Source organism: Panulirus ornatus, chromosome 29 (assembly GCF_036320965.1).
Source record: "Panulirus ornatus isolate Po-2019 chromosome 29, ASM3632096v1, whole genome shotgun sequence".
NCBI classification, from domain to species: Eukaryota; Metazoa; Arthropoda; class Malacostraca; order Decapoda; family Palinuridae; genus Panulirus; species Panulirus ornatus.
The window spans coordinates 14,480,965-14,499,810 of NC_092252.1; the positions used below are offsets into that span (position 1 = coordinate 14,480,965).

At 40.0% G+C, this 18,846-nt stretch overlaps 1 protein-coding gene across 5 annotated transcripts in view; it reads right to left on the reverse strand.

Annotated features, from left to right (window-relative positions):
* The window catches only part of tho2 (THO complex subunit 2-like protein), a 201,030-nt gene that overhangs the window by 76,214 nt on the left and 105,970 nt on the right, over positions 1-18,846 (reverse strand). For all 5 annotated transcript variants that reach the window (XM_071679275.1, XM_071679276.1, XM_071679277.1 and 2 more), the window contains exons 25-27: positions 16,977-17,142; positions 5,935-6,076; positions 3,301-3,335 (exon numbers count right to left, since the gene is read on the reverse strand). In XM_071679275.1, coding sequence (XP_071535376.1) covers positions 3,301-3,335; positions 5,935-6,076; positions 16,977-17,142 — 343 coding nt within the window. The remainder of the gene's footprint in view (positions 1-3,300; positions 3,336-5,934; positions 6,077-16,976; positions 17,143-18,846) is intronic.

Genomic DNA, 18,846 nt, shown 5'->3' on the forward strand with positions numbered 1-18,846 from the left:
TTTCATAAAAAGGGAGATATTCTACTTGTGACCATCAAGGCTTTTTATGCAATATGCTGCAGGCTTAGCATAAGTCAGTCACTACTTTGATGTGATAAAAGGGTCATGTATGATCTGTTATTTACTATATATTCCAAAACACAACATATGTAAAATAAAATATTTTGTACTATGGTCACAATTCATACTTCATATAATCCCTGTACTCAAGACTAGTTGTACTTTCAATCTAAAACTTTAAAAAAGAATAGAGAGAAACAATGTGTGAGAAAAATGCAATGCCTTATATTGGAAGTTTAAACCACATGATGGGTGATTCCAAAAAATTTTCCATTACTGATTAGTCAGCACAAGATTTCTAAGGTAAACTAAATAATAATTCCCTCTGATAAAAATGCAAAAGGCTACGAAAATGAAGAGAGCAAAAATTCTTCACCAATGAGAACTGTAATATCCATGGCTGCTGCTTCATGCCTTTAACTAATACCTATCTCATCTTGGGACTATGCGAGTACACATAAAAAAGGGGACTGATTCATGCTCATAGTAAAAGTCTGATCCCTTTTTAAAAGGGAGAATCTTCTAATTCATGTTTTATCCAATTATCCTGCTTGGATAAAAGAAAATGAGAATTTTAGATAAATCTGAAATAATAAGCATACACAGAGGGTAAAGCTAATCTTGTCTGAAGACAGTGTGCTGTTATGCTTCCTCAAAATGTATAGTACACATATCATAAATATTAAGACATTTTCAAGTCTAACTGTACAAAACTGTACAAAATGTCAACTTTACTACAAACTGTATAAGCCTCTGTTCTAATCAGAAGCTTATTGGATACATGTATGACATTCTAAGTATTTGACTCCATGGTATGTCAGTAATTCTAAAGTGACAAGATAATAATTGTTGAAGAATGACAAATAGTAGTTTTGTTTTATGGCACCACATATGAGTATGGCAAACTGAGGTTACTTTCAAAATATGGATAAACACTACGCAGCATATATTGCTCTCAAATTACAGCCTCACACAACTGTATGCCCAACCTGCTTGTTTGCATGTTATGGTCTTATAACAAGGCATGAGTAATGGTGATTAGTGAAGTGGGATATGCAGAGGGCTGCATGGTCTTCACATCAAGGAATATCCATTGGTAATCACCGTACGTAAACTACAGTCTTGCTTCTCCTTAGCTAATGAAATTAGCACCGCTAGGAATCTCTACCGACTTCTGAAATAAGTAGCCAATGATCTTATGTTTCTTCTTACAGAATTGGTAGAAAGCAAAAACATTCATAAATTAGCAATGCTACATTCATAATTAAAAATATAACTATGTACATCTAAACTTACATATTCATACCAAAAATATGATTTCCAATTTACCACATACACTCAAAATCCAGGTCAACTAGACTTTTGTTGAATGGCACAAATCCCGGGTTTCATAAAATGACACAGGGTGTTTGTGTGTCAAATTATCCAACACTGCTGGTCAATTTGCATAACTGTTTGTCTTCAACATAAAGACATAAGGCACAGGGACAAGTACCTTTCAGTAATATAGCTGTGATTATGCATTTGAAATGTTTCATTATCTGTCTTTGTTATTCATTTTCTTTTAGAAGCCTCTTTTAGTGTGATGAAATTCCTACAACTTCTGCAAAATTCTAAACCCTTTTTGTTATTATATGCCACAGCTCCCTGTATTTTGATAAAAAATAGTAAGGTAACTGATACTGTATCGGACCTTCAGTAACATTTCCTTCCTTTGTTTGCTTCAATTAACACACTCCTGATTACTGTAAACAATGAATAAGACCATATCCAACAAGAAAGAATATTCTAAACAATATTATACATCATCATAGCTAAGTGGCATAGCACTGTACTGTTATGCCATAATATTCAATGCAATGGTAGGTAGAACTTAAAGGAATGACACCATATGTGGGTGTAGGGCCACTCATGGAATCTTATCAAAGACACTTGACTACATTATCTTTTTTTTGCTAACAAGAATGTGATACAATAAAAAATTAGGCATTGGTATGAAGCATATTAACTTTCCAAAATTTCTTGATGACTACTCTACGGTCTGGAATCAGCACCTTATTTGATACACCAAAATAAGGGATTAAAACAGGATTGAATAATGCATATAAAACAAGGCATAAAACCCAATGATACTTTATACACATAAATATGTATGACAATACCAAAGAATCTAAAGCAAAATCTGCTAATTTCATAAAAATAAAAAGCATACATTTATCTCACACATATGAAAAGCAACCCTCTTATCTTACCTATCCCCCTAACTTACATGCACACACTGAGACACATGTACACACATACAAAACAAACAATTGTGATGCTGCTTTTAGCTTTCAATTCTGCTGGTATCTGGTAACTTGAGATGAACGATGATGCCTGAATGCTTCGGATGATGCCACCAGCTTGGTTACAGAAAATTTCCAACAACAATTTACACACCAGACAAACTTGGCACAACAGAGATGATGAAGTTATCCAAGCGTCATGTAATATACAGTTGATGATGTACGTTGTCAAATCGATCAGCTGACTTTTTCTTAATCCAAGTATGCCATGATGTGGGATTTGGCATAAGATGGGACCAGGGAAGACATGCCAGGAATGGCACTTGTACTTCTTGTTCATTCTTTCCAATCTACTTCAAGGTGACTTTTACTATCTAAATATCTGATATTCTATAGAAAGAGGACGGAGGCACTGCTGATAAATCTAATAAATGTACTGCAGGAAGAGGATTCAAACTCTAGTCTTTGTTATACTGTTTGTACATTTTCATATCGTTACTGAGCAAAATCGTATGACTGAACATATTATTATACTGTGGTAGATACTTTCCATCAATGTTCACTGTCTTTTGCAGTTCTTCTGATGAATGAAACAAATTTCCATGTCAGAATACTAAGCGGTGATGGAAAAAGCTCAAAAGGGCATGAATCCATTTGCCAAATATGGTAGTGGAACATATCAATCCATCAATCAATATCATATTGCTGAACAGCCAAGTTGAGGTAGCAGGAAATGGTACTCTCACCAAGGAGGGAGGAACATGAGTCAGGCCTGACAAGGGCAGTGGCAGTGACAGCAGCAATGACATCGGCAGCAGAAGCAGGACTGGGAGTGGCAGTGGCAGCAGGTTGGTGGAGCTCTCAGCAGGAGCAGCACATCTTGATGAAACACACCTTCCCCTTAACACTAACACTGTAAATACTATTATGGGTCACGCACAACCCTCATACTGACCTTGGAGCTATGTTCAGTCTTGCGTCGCTTTGACCCTGTAGATATAAAAAAAAAAGAAAATAAATACAATATAATTAAAGAGCAATGAAAAATTCAAGACTAAATTTTCTTTTGTGAAATATGTCTTTTTCATCATTTCTTTCATCCCCCCCTCTTCAACATAAAAATCAGTATTATAAATCCATACTTTATTTACACAATATATATATATTAGTATGGGTTTTCAGAAAAGAGGAGTGAATGTTGGGGTGAAGAAGGTGGTGAGAGTAAGTGAGCTTGGGAAGGAGACCTGTGTGGGGAAGTACCAGGAGAGACTGTGTACAGAATGGAAAAAGGTGAGAACAATGGAAGTAAGGGGAATGGGGGAGGAATGGGATGTATTTAGGGAATCAGTGGTGGATTGCGCAAAAGATGCTTGTGGCATGAGAAGAGTGGGAGGTGGGCTGTTTAGAAAGGGTAGTGAGTGGTGGGATGAAGAAGTAAGAGTATTAGTGAAAGAGAAGAGAGAGGCATTTGGACGATTTTTGCAGGGAAAAAATGAAATTGAGTGGGAGAAGTATAAAAGAAAGAGACAGGAGGTCAAGAGAAAGGTGCAAGAGGTGAAAAAAAGGGCAAATGAGAGTTGGGGTGAGAGACTATCAGTAAATTTTAGGGAGAATAAAAAGATGTTCTGGAAGGAGGTAAATAGGGTGCGTAAGACAAGGGAGCAAATGGGAACTTCAGTGAAGGGCGTAAATGGGGAGGTGATAACAAGTAGTGGTGATGTGAGAAGGACATGGAATGAGTATTTTGAAGGTTTGTTGAATGTGTCTGATGACAGAGTGGCAGATATAGGGTGTTTTGGTCGAGGTGGTGTGCAAAGTGAGAGGGTTAGGGAAAATGATTTGGTAAACAGAGAAGAGGTAGTAAAAGCTTTGCGGAAGATGAAAGCCGGCAAGGCAGCAGGTTTGGATGGTATTGCAGTGGAATTTATTAAAAAAGGGGGTGACTGTATTGTTGACTGGTTGGTAAGGTTATTTAATGTATGTATGACTCATGGTGAGGTGCCTGAGGATTGGCGGAATGCGTGCATAGTGCCATTGTACAAAGGCAAAGGGGATAAGAGTGAGTGCTCAAATTACAGAGGTATAAGTTTGTTGAGTATTCCTGGTAAATTATATGGGAGGGTATTGATTGAGAGGGTGAAGGAATGTACAGAGCATCAGATTGGGGAAGAGCAGTGCGGTTTCAGAAGTGGTAGAGGATGTGTGGATCAGGTGTTTGCTTTGAAGAATGTATGTGAGAAATACTTAGAAAAGCAAATGGATTTGTATGTAGCATTTATGGATCTGGAGAAGGCATATGATAGAGTTGATAGAGATGCTCTGTGGAAGGTATTAAGAATATATGGTGTGGGAGGCAAGTTGTTAGAAGCAGTGAAAAGTTTTTATCGAGGATGTAAGGCATGTGTACGTGTAGGAAGAGAGGAAAGTGATTGGTTCTCAGTGAATGTAGGTTTGCGGCAGGGGTGTGTGATGTCTCCATGGTTGTTTAATTTGTTTATGGATGGGGTTGTTAGGGAGGTAAATGCAAGAGTCCTGGAAAGAGGGGCAAGTATGAAGTCTGTTGGGGATGAGAGAGCTTGGGAAGTGAGTCAGTTGTTGTTCGCTGATGATACAGCGCTGGTGGCTGATTCATGTGAGAAACTGCAGAAGCTGGTGACTGAGTTTGGTAAAGTGTGTGGAAGAAGAAAGTTAAGAGTAAATGTGAATAAGAGCAAGGTTATTAGGTACAGTAGGGTTGAGGGTCAAGTCAATTGGGAGGTGAGTTTGAATGGAGAAAAACTGGAGGAAGTGAAGTGTTTTAGATATCTGGGAGTGGATCTGTCAGCGGATGGAACCATGGAAGCGGAAGTGGATCATAGGGTGGGGGAGGGGGCGAAAATTTTGGGAGCCTTGAAAACTGTGTGGAAGTCGAGAACATTATCTCGGAAAGCAAAAATGGGTATGTTTGAAGGAATAGTGGTTCCAACAATGTTGTATGGTTGCGAGGCGTGGGCTATGGATAGAGTTGTGCGCAGGAGGATGGATGTGCTGGAAATGAGATGTTTGAGGACAATGTGTGGTGTGAGGTGGTTTGATCGAGTAAGTAACGTAAGGGTAAGAGAGATGTGTGGAAATAAAAAGAGCGTGGTTGAGAGAGCAGAAGAGGGTGTTTTGAAATGGTTTGGGCACATGGAGAGAATGAGTGAGGAAAGATTGACCAAGAGGATATATGTGTCGGAGGTGGAGGGAACGAGGAAAAGAGGGAGACCAAATTGGAGGTGGAAAGATGGAGTGAAAAAGATTTTGTGTGATCGGGGCCTGAACATGCAGGAGGGTGAAAGGAGGGCAAGGAATAGAGTGAATTGGAGCGATGTGGTATACAGGGGTTGACGTGCTGTCAGTGGAGTGAATCAAGGCATGTGAAGCGTCTGGGGTAAACCATGGAAAGCTGTGTAGGTATGTATATTTGCGTGTGTGGACGTGTGTATGTACGCGTGTATGGGGGGGGGTTGGGTCATTTCTTTCGTCTGTTTCCTTGCGCTACCTCGCAAACGCGGGAGACAGCGACAAAGTATAAAAAAAAAAAAAAAAAAAAAAATATATATATTACCTCTTGGTGAAGCCTCAGGTGGTTCCATCTTAGTTGATGCTGATGATGTATTGGATGTAACACTGCTTTCCCGCTCCCGTTCTGTCATGCCTCCAGAAGATCGCTCATCTCGCTCTGGTTCACCAAAGTCCTCATCCTCATACTGTAAAAAAGAAGCAAAGAAATTCTGAATGATGCATGAATCATTTCTAAGGCTACAAAGTGTAAGGCTGGTATATAACTAATAGCTATTATCTATGCCACAACAAAAATGAGAAGTTAACTGAAATGTTCTTCAAAACAACGAACAGCAGTTGTTATCCACGATAATTTGTGACTGTTCATTTAAGGTTCTTCAAATGCAGAGATGTTCCTAGGAACCTTTATCTTTAGGAGGAAGAGAAAAACTATTGTCCTAATATCACACATACTATGGTTAAACATATTGAACACATGGTGCTGTTTCAGTGGAGTTTGACAGTTAAATAAAAAGTGACTCTAATATTCAAAAATCTTTACTAGAGCATCTACCAATTATTTCATGATCATCCTGACTTATGACAATATTGTGAGAATCATCCTGACTTATGACAATATTGTGAAGGACAGGGAGAGTAGTTCCAGATGAAGACAGGTCTGCAGAGAGGGTGTATGATACTACCATGGCTGTTTACTCTATTTATGGATTGGGTGGTGATGGAGGTAAATGCAAGTTCTTGGGGAGCGAGGCAGGTATGAAGTCTGTTCAAGGAGGGAGGCCTGAGGGGCGAATCAATTGCTGCTTATCATTGACAGCAGTGATGGTAGATTCAAGTGTAAAACTGCAGAAGTTGGTGTTTATCAATGACAGCAGTGATGGTAGAGTCAAGTGTGAATTTGCATAAGTTGGTGTCTGAGATTGGGAAAGTGTGTGAAAGGAGAAAGTTGAGAGTAAATGTGAATAAAAGCAATGTTATTAGGTTTAACAATGCAAGGAGACAGGGGTGTTTGAATGGAAAAACTTGGAGGAAGTGGAATGTTTTAGATATCTGGGAGTGGAAATGGCAGCAAAATGAACCATAAGGAGCTGAGGTGAGTCACAGGGTGGGTGAAGAGGCAAATGTCCTGGGTACTTTGAGGAATGTGTGGAAAGTGAGGTCACCATCTAGGAGGGTAAAGATGGGTGTATTTGAAGGTACAGTAGTCTCAATAGGGCTGTATGGATGTAAGGCATGGGCTATCGATGACGATGTACAAAAAAGGATGAAGGTGTTGGAAATGAAATGTCTGAGAACCATATTTGGTGCAAAGTTGGTTGACTAAGAAATTTTCTGATAGGGTGTGAGAGAGGTGTAGGTGGATATATGGAGAAAATAAGAGAGGAGAGTAAACAAAGAGGATATATGTGTCAGAAGTGAAGGGGAAAAGAAGAAAGGGAGACCAAATTGGAGATTGAAGGATAGAGTGAATAAGGTTCTGAGTACTCAAAGCCTGAACAGGCAGAATAGTGACAGGTATGCATGGGATAGAGTGAATTGCAGCAATGTAGTATACATGGGGAAACATCCTTTCAATGGACTGAACAAGGGCACGAAAAATAGCTGAAAGAAACCATGGGAAGATCTCTGGGGTCTACTTGTGAATGGAGGATGTGGTTTTTGAAAAATCACACATGACAGGCACAAAATGGGTATGAGCAAACGAAGCCTTATCTCAGTCTATTCCCGGGGCTACACTGCAAAAGTGGGAATGGCGAATAAGTAAGAAAGAAATATATCTTTTATAATCATTATTATACTTAATTGCTGTTTCCCGCACCAGGGAGGCAGTGCAAAGGAAACAGATGAAGAATGGCCCAACCACTCATATATACACACACACACACACATATATATATATATATTTTTCTTTCAAACTATTTGCCATTTCCCGCGTTAGCGAGGTAGCGTTAAGAACAGAGGACTGGGCCTTTGAGGGAATATCCTCACCTGGCCCCCTTCTTTGTTCCGTCTTTTGGAAAATTAAAAAAAAAAACGAGAGGGGAGGATTTCCAGTCCCACGCTCCCTCCCCTTTTAATCGCCTTCTACGACACGCAGGGAATACGTGGGAAGTATTCTTTCTCCCCTATCCCCAGGGATAATATATATATATATATATATATATATATATATATATATATATATATATATATATATATATATATATATATATATATATATTTTTTTTTTTTTTTTTTTTTTTTTTTTCATACTATTCGCCATTTCCCGCGATAGCGAGGTAGCGTTAAGAACAGAGGACTAGGCCTTTGAGGGAATATCCTCACCTGGCCCCCTTCTCTGTTCCTTCTTTTGGAAAATTAAAAAAAAAACGAGAGGGGAGGATTTCCAGCCCCCCGCTCCCTTCCCTTTTAGTCGCCTTCTACGACACGCAGGGAATACGTGGGAAGTATTCTTAATCCCCTATCCCCAGGGATAGTATATATATATATATATATATATATATATATATATATATATATATATATATATATATATATATATATATATATATATATATTTTCTTTTTTTTTTTTTGCTTTGTCGCTGTCTCCCGCGTTTGCGAGGTAGCGCAAGGAAACAGACGAAAGAAATGGCCCAACCCACCCCCATACACATGTATATACATACGACCACACACGCAAAATATACATACCTACACAGCTTTCCATGGTTTACCCCAGACGCTTCACATGCCCCGATTCAATCCACTGACAGCACGTCAACCCCGGTATACCACATCGCTCCAATTCACTCTATTCCTTGCCCTCCTTTCACCCTCCTGCATGTTCAGGCCCCGATCACACAAAATCTTTTTCACTCCATCTTTCCACCTCCAATTTGGTCTCCCTCTTCTCCTCGTTCCCTCCACCTCCGACACATATATCCTCTTGGTCAATCTTTCCTCACTCATTCTCTCCATGTGCCCAAACCATTTCAAAACACCCTCTTCTGCTCTCTCAACCACGCTCTTTTTATTTCCACACATCTCTCTTACCCTTACGTTACTTACTCGATCAAACCACCTCACACCACACATTGTCCTCAAACATCTCATTTCCAGCACATCCATCCTCCTGTGCACAACTCTATCCATAGCCCATGCCTCGCAACCATACAACATTGTTGGAACCACTATTCCTTCAAACATACCCATTTTTGCTTTCCGAGATAATGTTTTCGACTTCCACACATTCTTCAAGGCTCCCAGAATTTTCGCCCCCTCCCCCACCCAATGATCCACTTCCGCTTCCATGGTTCCATCCGCTGCCAGATCCACTCCCAGATATCTAAAACACTTCACTTCCTCCAGTTTTTCTCCATTCAAACTCACCTCCCCCAATGACTTGACCCTCAACCCTACTGTACCTAATAACCTTGCTCTTATTCACATTTACTCTTAACTTTCTTCTTTCACACACTTTACCAAACTCAGTCACCAGCTTCTGCAGTTTCTCACATGAATCAGCCACCAGCGCTGTATCATCCGCGAACAACAACTGACTCACATCCCAAGCTCTCTCATCCCCAACAGACTTCATACTTGCCCCTCTTTCCAAAACTCTTGCATTCACCTCCCTAACAACCCCATCCATAAACAAATTAAACAACCATAGAGACATCACACACCCCTGCCGCAAACCTACATTCACTGAGAACCAATCACTTTCCTCTCTTCCTACACGTACACATGCCTTACATCCTCGATAAAAACTTTTCACTGCTTCTAACAACTTTCCTCCCCCACCATATATTCTTAATACCTTCCACAGAGCATCTCTATCAACTCTATCATATGCCTTCTCCAGATCCATAAATGCTACATACAAATCCATTTGCTTTTCTAAGTATTTCTCACATACATTCTTCAAAGCAAACACCTGATCCACACATCCTCTACCACTTCTGAAACCACACTGCTCTTCCCCAATCTGATGCTCTGTACATGCCTTCACCCTCTCAATCAATACCCTCCCATATAATTTACCAGGAATACTCAACAAACTTATACCTCTGTAATTTGAGCACTCACTCTTATCCCCTTTGCCTTTGTACAATGGCACTATGCACGCATTCCGCCAATCCTCAGGCACCTCACCGTGAGTCATACATACATTAAATAACCTTACCAACCAGTCAACAATACAGTCACCCCCTTTTTTAATAAATTCCACTGCAATACTATCTAAACCTGCTGCCTTGCCGGCTTTCATCTTCCGCAAAGCTTTTTCTACCTCTTCTCTGTTTACCAAATCATTTTCCCTAACCCTCTCACTTTGCACACCACCTCGACCAAAACACCTTACATCTGCCACTCTATCATCAAACACATTCAACAAACCTTCAAAATACTCACTCCATCTCCTTCTCACATCACCACTACTTGTTATCACCTCCCCATTTGCGCCCTTCACTGAAGTTCCCATTTGCTCCCTTGTCTTACGCACTTTGTTTACCTCCTTCCAGAACATCTTTTTATTCTCCCTAAAATTTAATGATACTCTCTCACCCCAACTCTCATTTGCCCTTTTTTTCACCTCTTGCACCTTTCTCTTGACCTCCTGTCTCTTTCTTTTATACGTCTCCCACTCAACTGCATTTTTTCCCTACAAAAATCGTCCAAATGCCTCTCTCTTCTCTTTCACTAATACTCTTACTTCTTCATCCCACCACTCACTACCCTTTCTAATCAACCCACCTCCTGCTCTTCTCATGCCACAAGCATCTTTTGCGCAATCCATCACTGATTCCCTAAATACATCCCATTCCTCCCCCACTCCCCTTACTTCCATTGTTCTCACCTTTTTCCATTCTGTACTCAGTCTCTCCTGGTACTTCCTCACACAAGTCTCCTTCCCAAGCTCACTTACTCTCACCACCCTCTTCACCCCAACATTCACTCTTTTTTTCTGAAAACCCATACAGAGCATCAGATTGGGGAAGAGCAGTGTGGTTTCAGAAGTGGTAGAGGATGTGTGGATCAGGTGTTTGCTTTGAAGAATGTATGTGAGAAATACTTAGAAAAGCAAATGGATTTGTATGTAGCATTTATGGATCTGGAGAAGGCATATGATAGAGTTGATAGAGATGCTCTGTGGAAGGTATTAAGAATATATGGTGTGGGAGGCAAGTTGTTAGAAGCAGTGAAAAGTTTTTATCGAGGATGTAAGGCATGTGTACGTGTAGGAAGAGAGGAAAGTGATTGGTTCTCAGTGAATGTAGGTTTGCGGCAGGGGTGTGTAATGTCTCCATGGTTGTTTAATTTGTTTATGGATGGGGTTGTTAGGGAGGTGAATGCAAGAGTTTTGGAAAGAGGGGCAAGTATGAAGTCTGTTGTGGATGAGAGAGCTTGGGAAGTGAGTCAGTTGTTGTTCGCTGATGATACAGCGCTGGTGGCTGATTCATGTGAGAAACTGCAGAAGCTGGTGACTGAGTTTGGTAAAGTGTGTGAAGAAGAAAGTTAAGAGTAAATGTGAATAAGAGCAAGGTTATTAGGTACAGTAGGGTTGAGGGTCAAGTCAATTGGGAGGTAAGTTTGAATGGAGAAAAACTGGAGGAAGTAAAGTGTTTTAGAGATCTGGGAGTGGATCTGGCAGCGGATGGAACCATGGAAGCGGAAGTGGATCATAGGGTGGGGGAGGGGGCGATAATTCTGGGAGCCTTGAAGAATGTGTGGAAGTCGAGAACATTATCTCGGAAAGCAAAAATGGGTATGTTTGAAGGAATAGTGGTTCCAACAATGTTGTATGGTTGCGAGGCGTGGGCTATGGATAGAGTTGTGCGCAGGAGGATGGATGTGCTGGAAATGAGATGTTTGAGGACAATGTGTGGTGTGAGGTGGTTTGGTCGAGTGAGTAACGCAAGGGTAAGAGAGTTGTGTGGAAATAAAAAGAGCGTGGTTGAGAGAGCAGAAGAGGGTGTTTTGAAGTGGTTTGGGCACATGGAGAGAATGAGTGAGGAAAGATTGACCAAGAGGATATATGTGTCGGAGGTGGAGGGAACGAGGAGAAGAGGGAGACCAAATTGGAGGTGGAAAGAGGAGTGAAAAAGATTTTGTGTGATCGGGGCCTGAACATGCAGGAGGGTGAAAGGAGGGCATAGAATAGAGTGAATTGGAGCGATGTGGTATACCGGGGTTGACGTGCTGTCAGTGGATTGAATCAAGGCATGTGAAGCGTCTAGGGTAAACCATGGAAAGCTGTGTAGGTATGTATATTTGCGTGTGTGGACGTATGTATATACATGTGTATGGGGGGGGGTTGGGCCATTTCTTTCGTCTGTTTCCTTGCGCTACCTCGCAAACACGGGAGACAGCGACAAAGTATAATAAAAATATATAATAATATATATATATATATATATATATATATATATATATATATATTCTTTCTTTCAAACTATTCGCCATTTCCCGCATTAGTGAGGTAGCGTTAAGAACAGAGGACTGGGCCTTGAGGGAATACCCTCACCTGGCCCAATTCTCTGTTCCTTCTTTTGGAAAAAAAAAAAAAAAAAAAAAAAATACGGCTTTCACGTAATCAGCACCGGACAAGAAACGGTTCCCATTATTCACCCACCTACTCACTTGAGGCACAGTGGTAGATGGAGCGAGAGCCACACCGTCGACAGTGCTGATTAGATTGGCACGCCAATGGGGAGGTGATAACAAGTAGTGGTGATGTGAGAAGGAGAGTGAGTGAGTATTTTGAAGGTTTGTTGAATGTGTTTGATGATAGAGTGGCAGATATAGGGTGTTTTGGTCGAGGTGGTGTGCAAAGTGAGAGGGTTAGGGAAAATGATTTGGTAAACAGAGAAGAGGTAGTAAAAGCTTTGCGGAAGATGAAAGCCGGCAAGGCAACAGGTTTGGATGGTATTGCAGTGGAATTTATTAAAAAAAAAGGAGGTGACTGTATTGTTGACTGGTTGGTAAGGTTATTTAATGTATGTATGACTCATGGTGAGGTGCCTGAGGACTGGCGGAATGCGTGCATAGTGCCACTGTACAAAGGCAAAGGGGATAATAGTGAGTGCTCAAATTACAGAGGTATAAGTTTGTTGAGTATTCCTGGTAAATTATATGGGAGGGTATTGATTGAGAGGGTGAAGGCATGTACAGAGCATCAGATTGGGGAAGAGCAGTGTGGTTTCAGAAGTGGTAGAGGATGTGTGGATCAGGTGTTTGCTTTGAAGAATGTATGTGAGAAATACTTAGAAAAGCAAATGGATTTGTATGTAGCATTTATGGATCTGGAGAAGGCATATGATAGAGTTGATAGAGATGCTCTGTGGAAGGTATTAAGAATATATGGTGTGGGAGGCAAGTTGTTAGAAGCAGTGAAAAGTTTTTATCGAGGATGTAAGGCATGTGTACGTGTAGGAAGAGAGGAAAGTGATTGGTTCTCGGTGAATGTAGGTTTGCGGCAGGGGTGTGTGATGTCTCCATGGTTGTTTAATTTGTTTATGGATGGGGTTTTAGGGAGGTAAATGCAAGAGTTTTGGAAAGAGGGGCAAGTATGAAGTCTGTTGGGGATGATAGAGCTTGGGAAGTGAGTCAGTTGTTGTTCGCTGATGATACAGCGCTGGTGGCTGATTTATGTGAGAAACTGCAGAAGCTGGTGACTGAGTTTGGTAAAGTGTGTGGAAGAAGAAAGTTAAGAGTAAATGTGAATAAGAGCAAGGTTATTAGGTACAGTAGGGTTGAGGGTCAAGTCAATTGGGAGGTGAGTTTGAATGGAGAAAAACTGGAGGAAGTGAAGTGTTTTAGATATCTGGGAGTGGATCTGGCAGCAGATGGAACCATGGAAGCGGAAGTGGATCATAGGGTGGGCGAGGGGGCGAAAATTCTGGGGGCCTTGAAGAATGTGTGGAAGTCGAGAACATTATCTCGGAAAGCAAAAATGGGTATGTTTGAAGGAATAGTGGTTCCAACAATGTTGTATGGTTGCGAGGCGTGGGCTATGGATAGAGTTGTGTGCAGGAGGATGGATGTGCTGGAAATGAGATGTTTGAGGACTATGTGTGGTGTGAGGTGGTTTGATCGAGTGAGTAACGTAAGGGTAAGAGAGATGTGTGGAAATAAAAAGAGCGTGGTTGAGAAAGCAGAAGAGGGTGTTTTGAAGTGGTTTGCTCACATGGAGAGGATGAGTGAGGAAAGATTGACCAAGAGGATATATGTGTCGGAGGTGGAGGGAGCAAGGAGAAGAGGGAGACCAAATTGGAGGTGGAAAGATGGAGCGAAAAAGATTTTGTGTGATCGGGGCCTGAACATGCAGGAGGGTGAAAGGAGGGCAAGGAATAGAGTGAATTGGAGTGATGTGGTATACCGGGGTTGACGCGCTGTCAGTGGATTGAATCAAGGCATGTGAAGCTTCTGGGGTAAACCATGGAAAGCTGTGTAGGTATGTATATTTGCGTGTGTGGACGTATGTATATACATGTGTATGGGGGGGGGTTGGGCCATTTCTTTCGTCTGTTTCCTTGCGCTACCTCGCAAACGCGGGAGACAGCGACAAAGTATAAAAAAAAAAAAAAAAAATATATATATATATATATTATCCCTGGGGATAGGGGATTAAGAATACTTCCCACATATTCCCTGCATGCCGTACAAGGCGACTAAAAGGGGAGAGAGCGGGGGGGCTGGAAATCCTCCCCTCTCGTCTTTTTTTTTTTTAATTTTCCAAAAGAAGGAACAGAGGGGGCCAGGTGAGGATATTCCAAAAAAGGCCCAGTCCTCTGTTCTTAACGCTACCTCGCTAACACGGGAAATGGCAAATAGTTTAAAAGAAGAAAAAAGAATATATTTATATATATATATATATATATATATATATATATATATATATATATATATATATATATATATATATATATATATATATATATATATATAAAGATAAATACTTATTCATTTACAGCCCCAAAGCTCAAGGGTAATTGGTAAGAAAGGTTTGGGAATGTCAGTGGGGGTAAAGACAGGTGTTAGTTTGAGGGAGCAAGCCAAGGATGGGGTACCTCTTCTGCTGAAGGAGTTGTGGTAATGTGTGAAAGAGTGTACAAAAGTAAACCTCAGACTGATGCAGGCAAAAATGAAATAGCAGTATAATATGGGTGGGATGATTAATAATAGTTTGACTGTTTGGTACCTGTGCCATAAGAGTGATATAAAAGGAGCACTAATGCTATTAGGAAAAGAGCAATGCTGATGGGTAAAGATGCCTGTGATTGTGATAAGCAGTCATTTTGATTGTACACTTGTATCATGTGAAAATGCAGGGACTGAGTTGATGGAAGAAGATTTAAGAAGTAAATGGTGATTAAGGCAAGGTTTTCATAGGTATAGTAAAGGAATGAAGAGGTGAACTGTTCAAAATGGCAGAAGGTAGTAAGTTAATAGAAATGGAGAAAAATTGAGGCATATGGAAATGTATTTACGATACTTCAAAGAGGACGTGGATAAATGTACATGAATGCAACCATGGAACTAAAAAAGGCGATCAAGTGGTGGGGGAGGGGCGAAAATTTTGGAACCTGAAAAAGAATGTGTGAAGTGGAATTTTTCACTGAGGAATGTGTGGAAAGTTGGGTTGCTGTCTTCAAGGGCAATGATGGGTATGACTGATTTATAGCAGTGGGTGAATGTGTTGAACATTAGATGCTTGAGGACAATGTGTGGTTTGAAGAGGACTAATCTAAGAAATGATACAGCAAGAGAGAGGAGTGGTAGTAAGAGGAGTATGTATGAAAGAGTTAAGGAGGATGTACTGGAATCATTAGGACATGGAAAGGATGAGTAGGGAAAGGGTGAAAGAGAGGGAATGGACATCAAAGTAGAGGGAACAAGGAAAAGTGGGAAACCAAGGAGAAGGTGGAAAGATAGGATGAAAGATTCTTTAAATGATTAGGGCCTAAATATGCAGCAAGGTGTGAGGCATGCAAGGAATTGAGAGAATCGGAGCATAGTGGTATACAGGGGATGACATGTTATCAATGGGGTGAACCAGGGTATATGAAATAATCAGGGGAAACCATGGAAAGATCTGAAGGACGTGTTTGTGGTAGTGGAGGTCTGGTTTCAGTGCATCATACATATGTAAAACAAATACAAAATAAATAAATTATGGTTTATTGGATTTAAGCAGCCCTTCTGCTGAAAATACAGATATCACAGAACTGGGAGATCATGATATTTACTAGTTAACTAATCACACAAGAGCTTATGTTTAAGGTGAGCTGCATATTTCCAAACTTTAGATAAGCAAATAGGCGAGGTACATGACAGATAGAGTGAAGATGTGAACAAATGAGGCCTTGTCTTTGTTTGTTTTGTTCCTGATGCTACCTCATTTTGTATGAAGGAGATGACAAACAAGTATGAAAGAAAAAAAAAGATAGAGAAGCCTCTTTCTGTAAAAGCCTCATAAAAGGGGGTCCTGGGGGTTCAAGGTATGTAAGGTTACAATGGGTTATATACAAAGTTAAGCTATTGAGCAATAAATATGAAACTCTCCTCATAATACAAAACTGATAATCAATCACACATGCATTCCCTAAGGTTACAGAGCAATAACTATGAAACTCTCTTCTCATTATACAAAACTGATAATCAATCACATATGCATTCCCTAAGGTTACAGAGCAATAACTATGAAACTCTCTCATTATACAAAACTGATAATCAATCACATATGCATTCCCTAAGGTTATAGAGTAAATAACTATGAAACTCTCTCCTCATAATACAAAACTGATAATCAATCACATATACATTCCCAAAGGTTAGTGGTATGGGCATGCCATGAAAGCCATATCTAGTCTTTAACTTCTAGTGATATTGAAATTGAATCTTTACGAGTTAAGTTACCACTACACTACTACCCATCCTCTAAATAGTGATACTATCAGTCAGCATGAAGTTCTATAGTTACAAGGTAGATGCTAAAAAACAGCTACAACAAAGATGGATTTCCAAAAACTGTATAATCATTGTCAACATTACGAAGGACTCACATAATAAAAACACTTTAAAGTAATATCTCTTGATTTACCTTTGATCTTTTAGATTCCTTAGACCTCTTCCTTGGTTTCTCTTCACGGTCCTCTTTCTTGTCCTTATCTTTTTCCTTCTCCTTCCTCTCCTTTTCCTCCTTCTTATTTTCTATATCATCACTAATTTTCTTCTCATTATTTTCCTTCTTATCTTTTGAGTATTTACTGTAAAAAAAAATTTGGGGTTATGAATTCAAATACACTCAACATATGAGGTGGTCATGATTAAGGCATGTTTTGCCTGTGCCAAGAAGGGGAAAAAAAAATTATGTCCTGATAATAGAAAAATCTTTTCTCCAAGTTAGTGTCCTGCAAGCATGAATGACTTCTGTAGGATTTCTCTAAAGAAAATCAGAGTTAGGATATTCTAACCCTCAGTATTTTCAGTAAGGAACTATTGCTAACCACTCAACCATGTAAATGACAGCTTAGTACTTTTGAGACCACCTTTTGTCAATCAGAGATTGCCATAAAGATGAACTCATTATCCTACTCACTCCCAGCTGCTAGCAGCTCAAAATTTGCAGATAGCAGTTATCAATCCAAATGCAGTTACAGTTGGTATAAAGAAACATTTTTGGAAAAAGTGAGGGAAGACAGGGCAGAGGAAAAATAGCAAAGGTTGGAGTGCAGCTTAGCTTACAATAAAATACAATGTCACGTATATTCTTCAAAGAGTGGCCTCTACCACAACCATCTTACCACTGACACCATCACCACCACTCACATCATCAATAATCATAACCAACCACCATCAACAATGGCAACCATCAGAACCATCACCACCACCACCACAATTACCAATGACCATCAACATCACCAATTCCAATGAAAACTATCCCTACCACACCACCACTGCCATCCATCAGTATCACCAGCACCACTACAAGAAAAGAAACAGGAAATACAAAAAATTAATTATAGGCCCTATGAGGATGCAGATCATGTGTCTGAGAGCTTGTGATAAGAAATGAGGGGGAAAGTCTACAAAAAAATTTTTGGAAAAAGACATATGTTTCTAATAATTTTGTCTTCTCTGTAAACTGTACTCTCATTTCACCATCATCACCAATACCAACCATCACCAGCACCACAATAAAAAAAGACAACACAGAAAATAAGCAGAAAGTTAGTTGTGGTTCCCAGGAGCATACAGATGATATGTTTGAAAGCTAGTAATAATTATGACCAGAAGGTAAAAGCTTGTTGAAAACACTAGGAAAATGACTCTGTCTTCCCTCTAAACTGTGCTTTTCTTTTAATGCTACCTCCAACCAACACCAATTACCACCACCATCACCAACACCACACATTACCACTACCATCAACACTAACCAAAATCAACCACCATCATCAACCACAAGGGTAACAAAAAAAATATTAGGTAAACTGAGGGCCCAGGAGAATGGTGATACATTTGACATTCTGCTGATATGAAAAAGGAATAGAGAATGTCATGTCTGACAGCTCTCCTGTATAAGAAAGGGAAATATGAAATTTCTTTCTTTCTCTAATTTTTTTTCATCATACTGTACGTATTCTTTGCTTCATAAAGAGATAAAACCGAAGTGGTAACTAAAGTATTATGTTTCAATTTCTAAAAGAGGAAACAGAAGGAGTAAGGTGAGAGTGCTCATCCTCCTTGAAGGCTCAGATTGAGGTGTCTGAACGTATGTGGATGTAACCAAGATGAGAAGAAAGCAGAGATAGGTAATATGTTTGAGGAAAGAAACCTTGATGTTCTGGCTCTGAGTGAAACAAAGCTCAAGGGTAAAGGGGAAGAGTGGTTTGCAAACGTTTTGATAGTAAAGTCAGGGGTTGATGAGATGACAAGAGATAAGGAAGGAGCAGCACTACACCAGAAGCAGG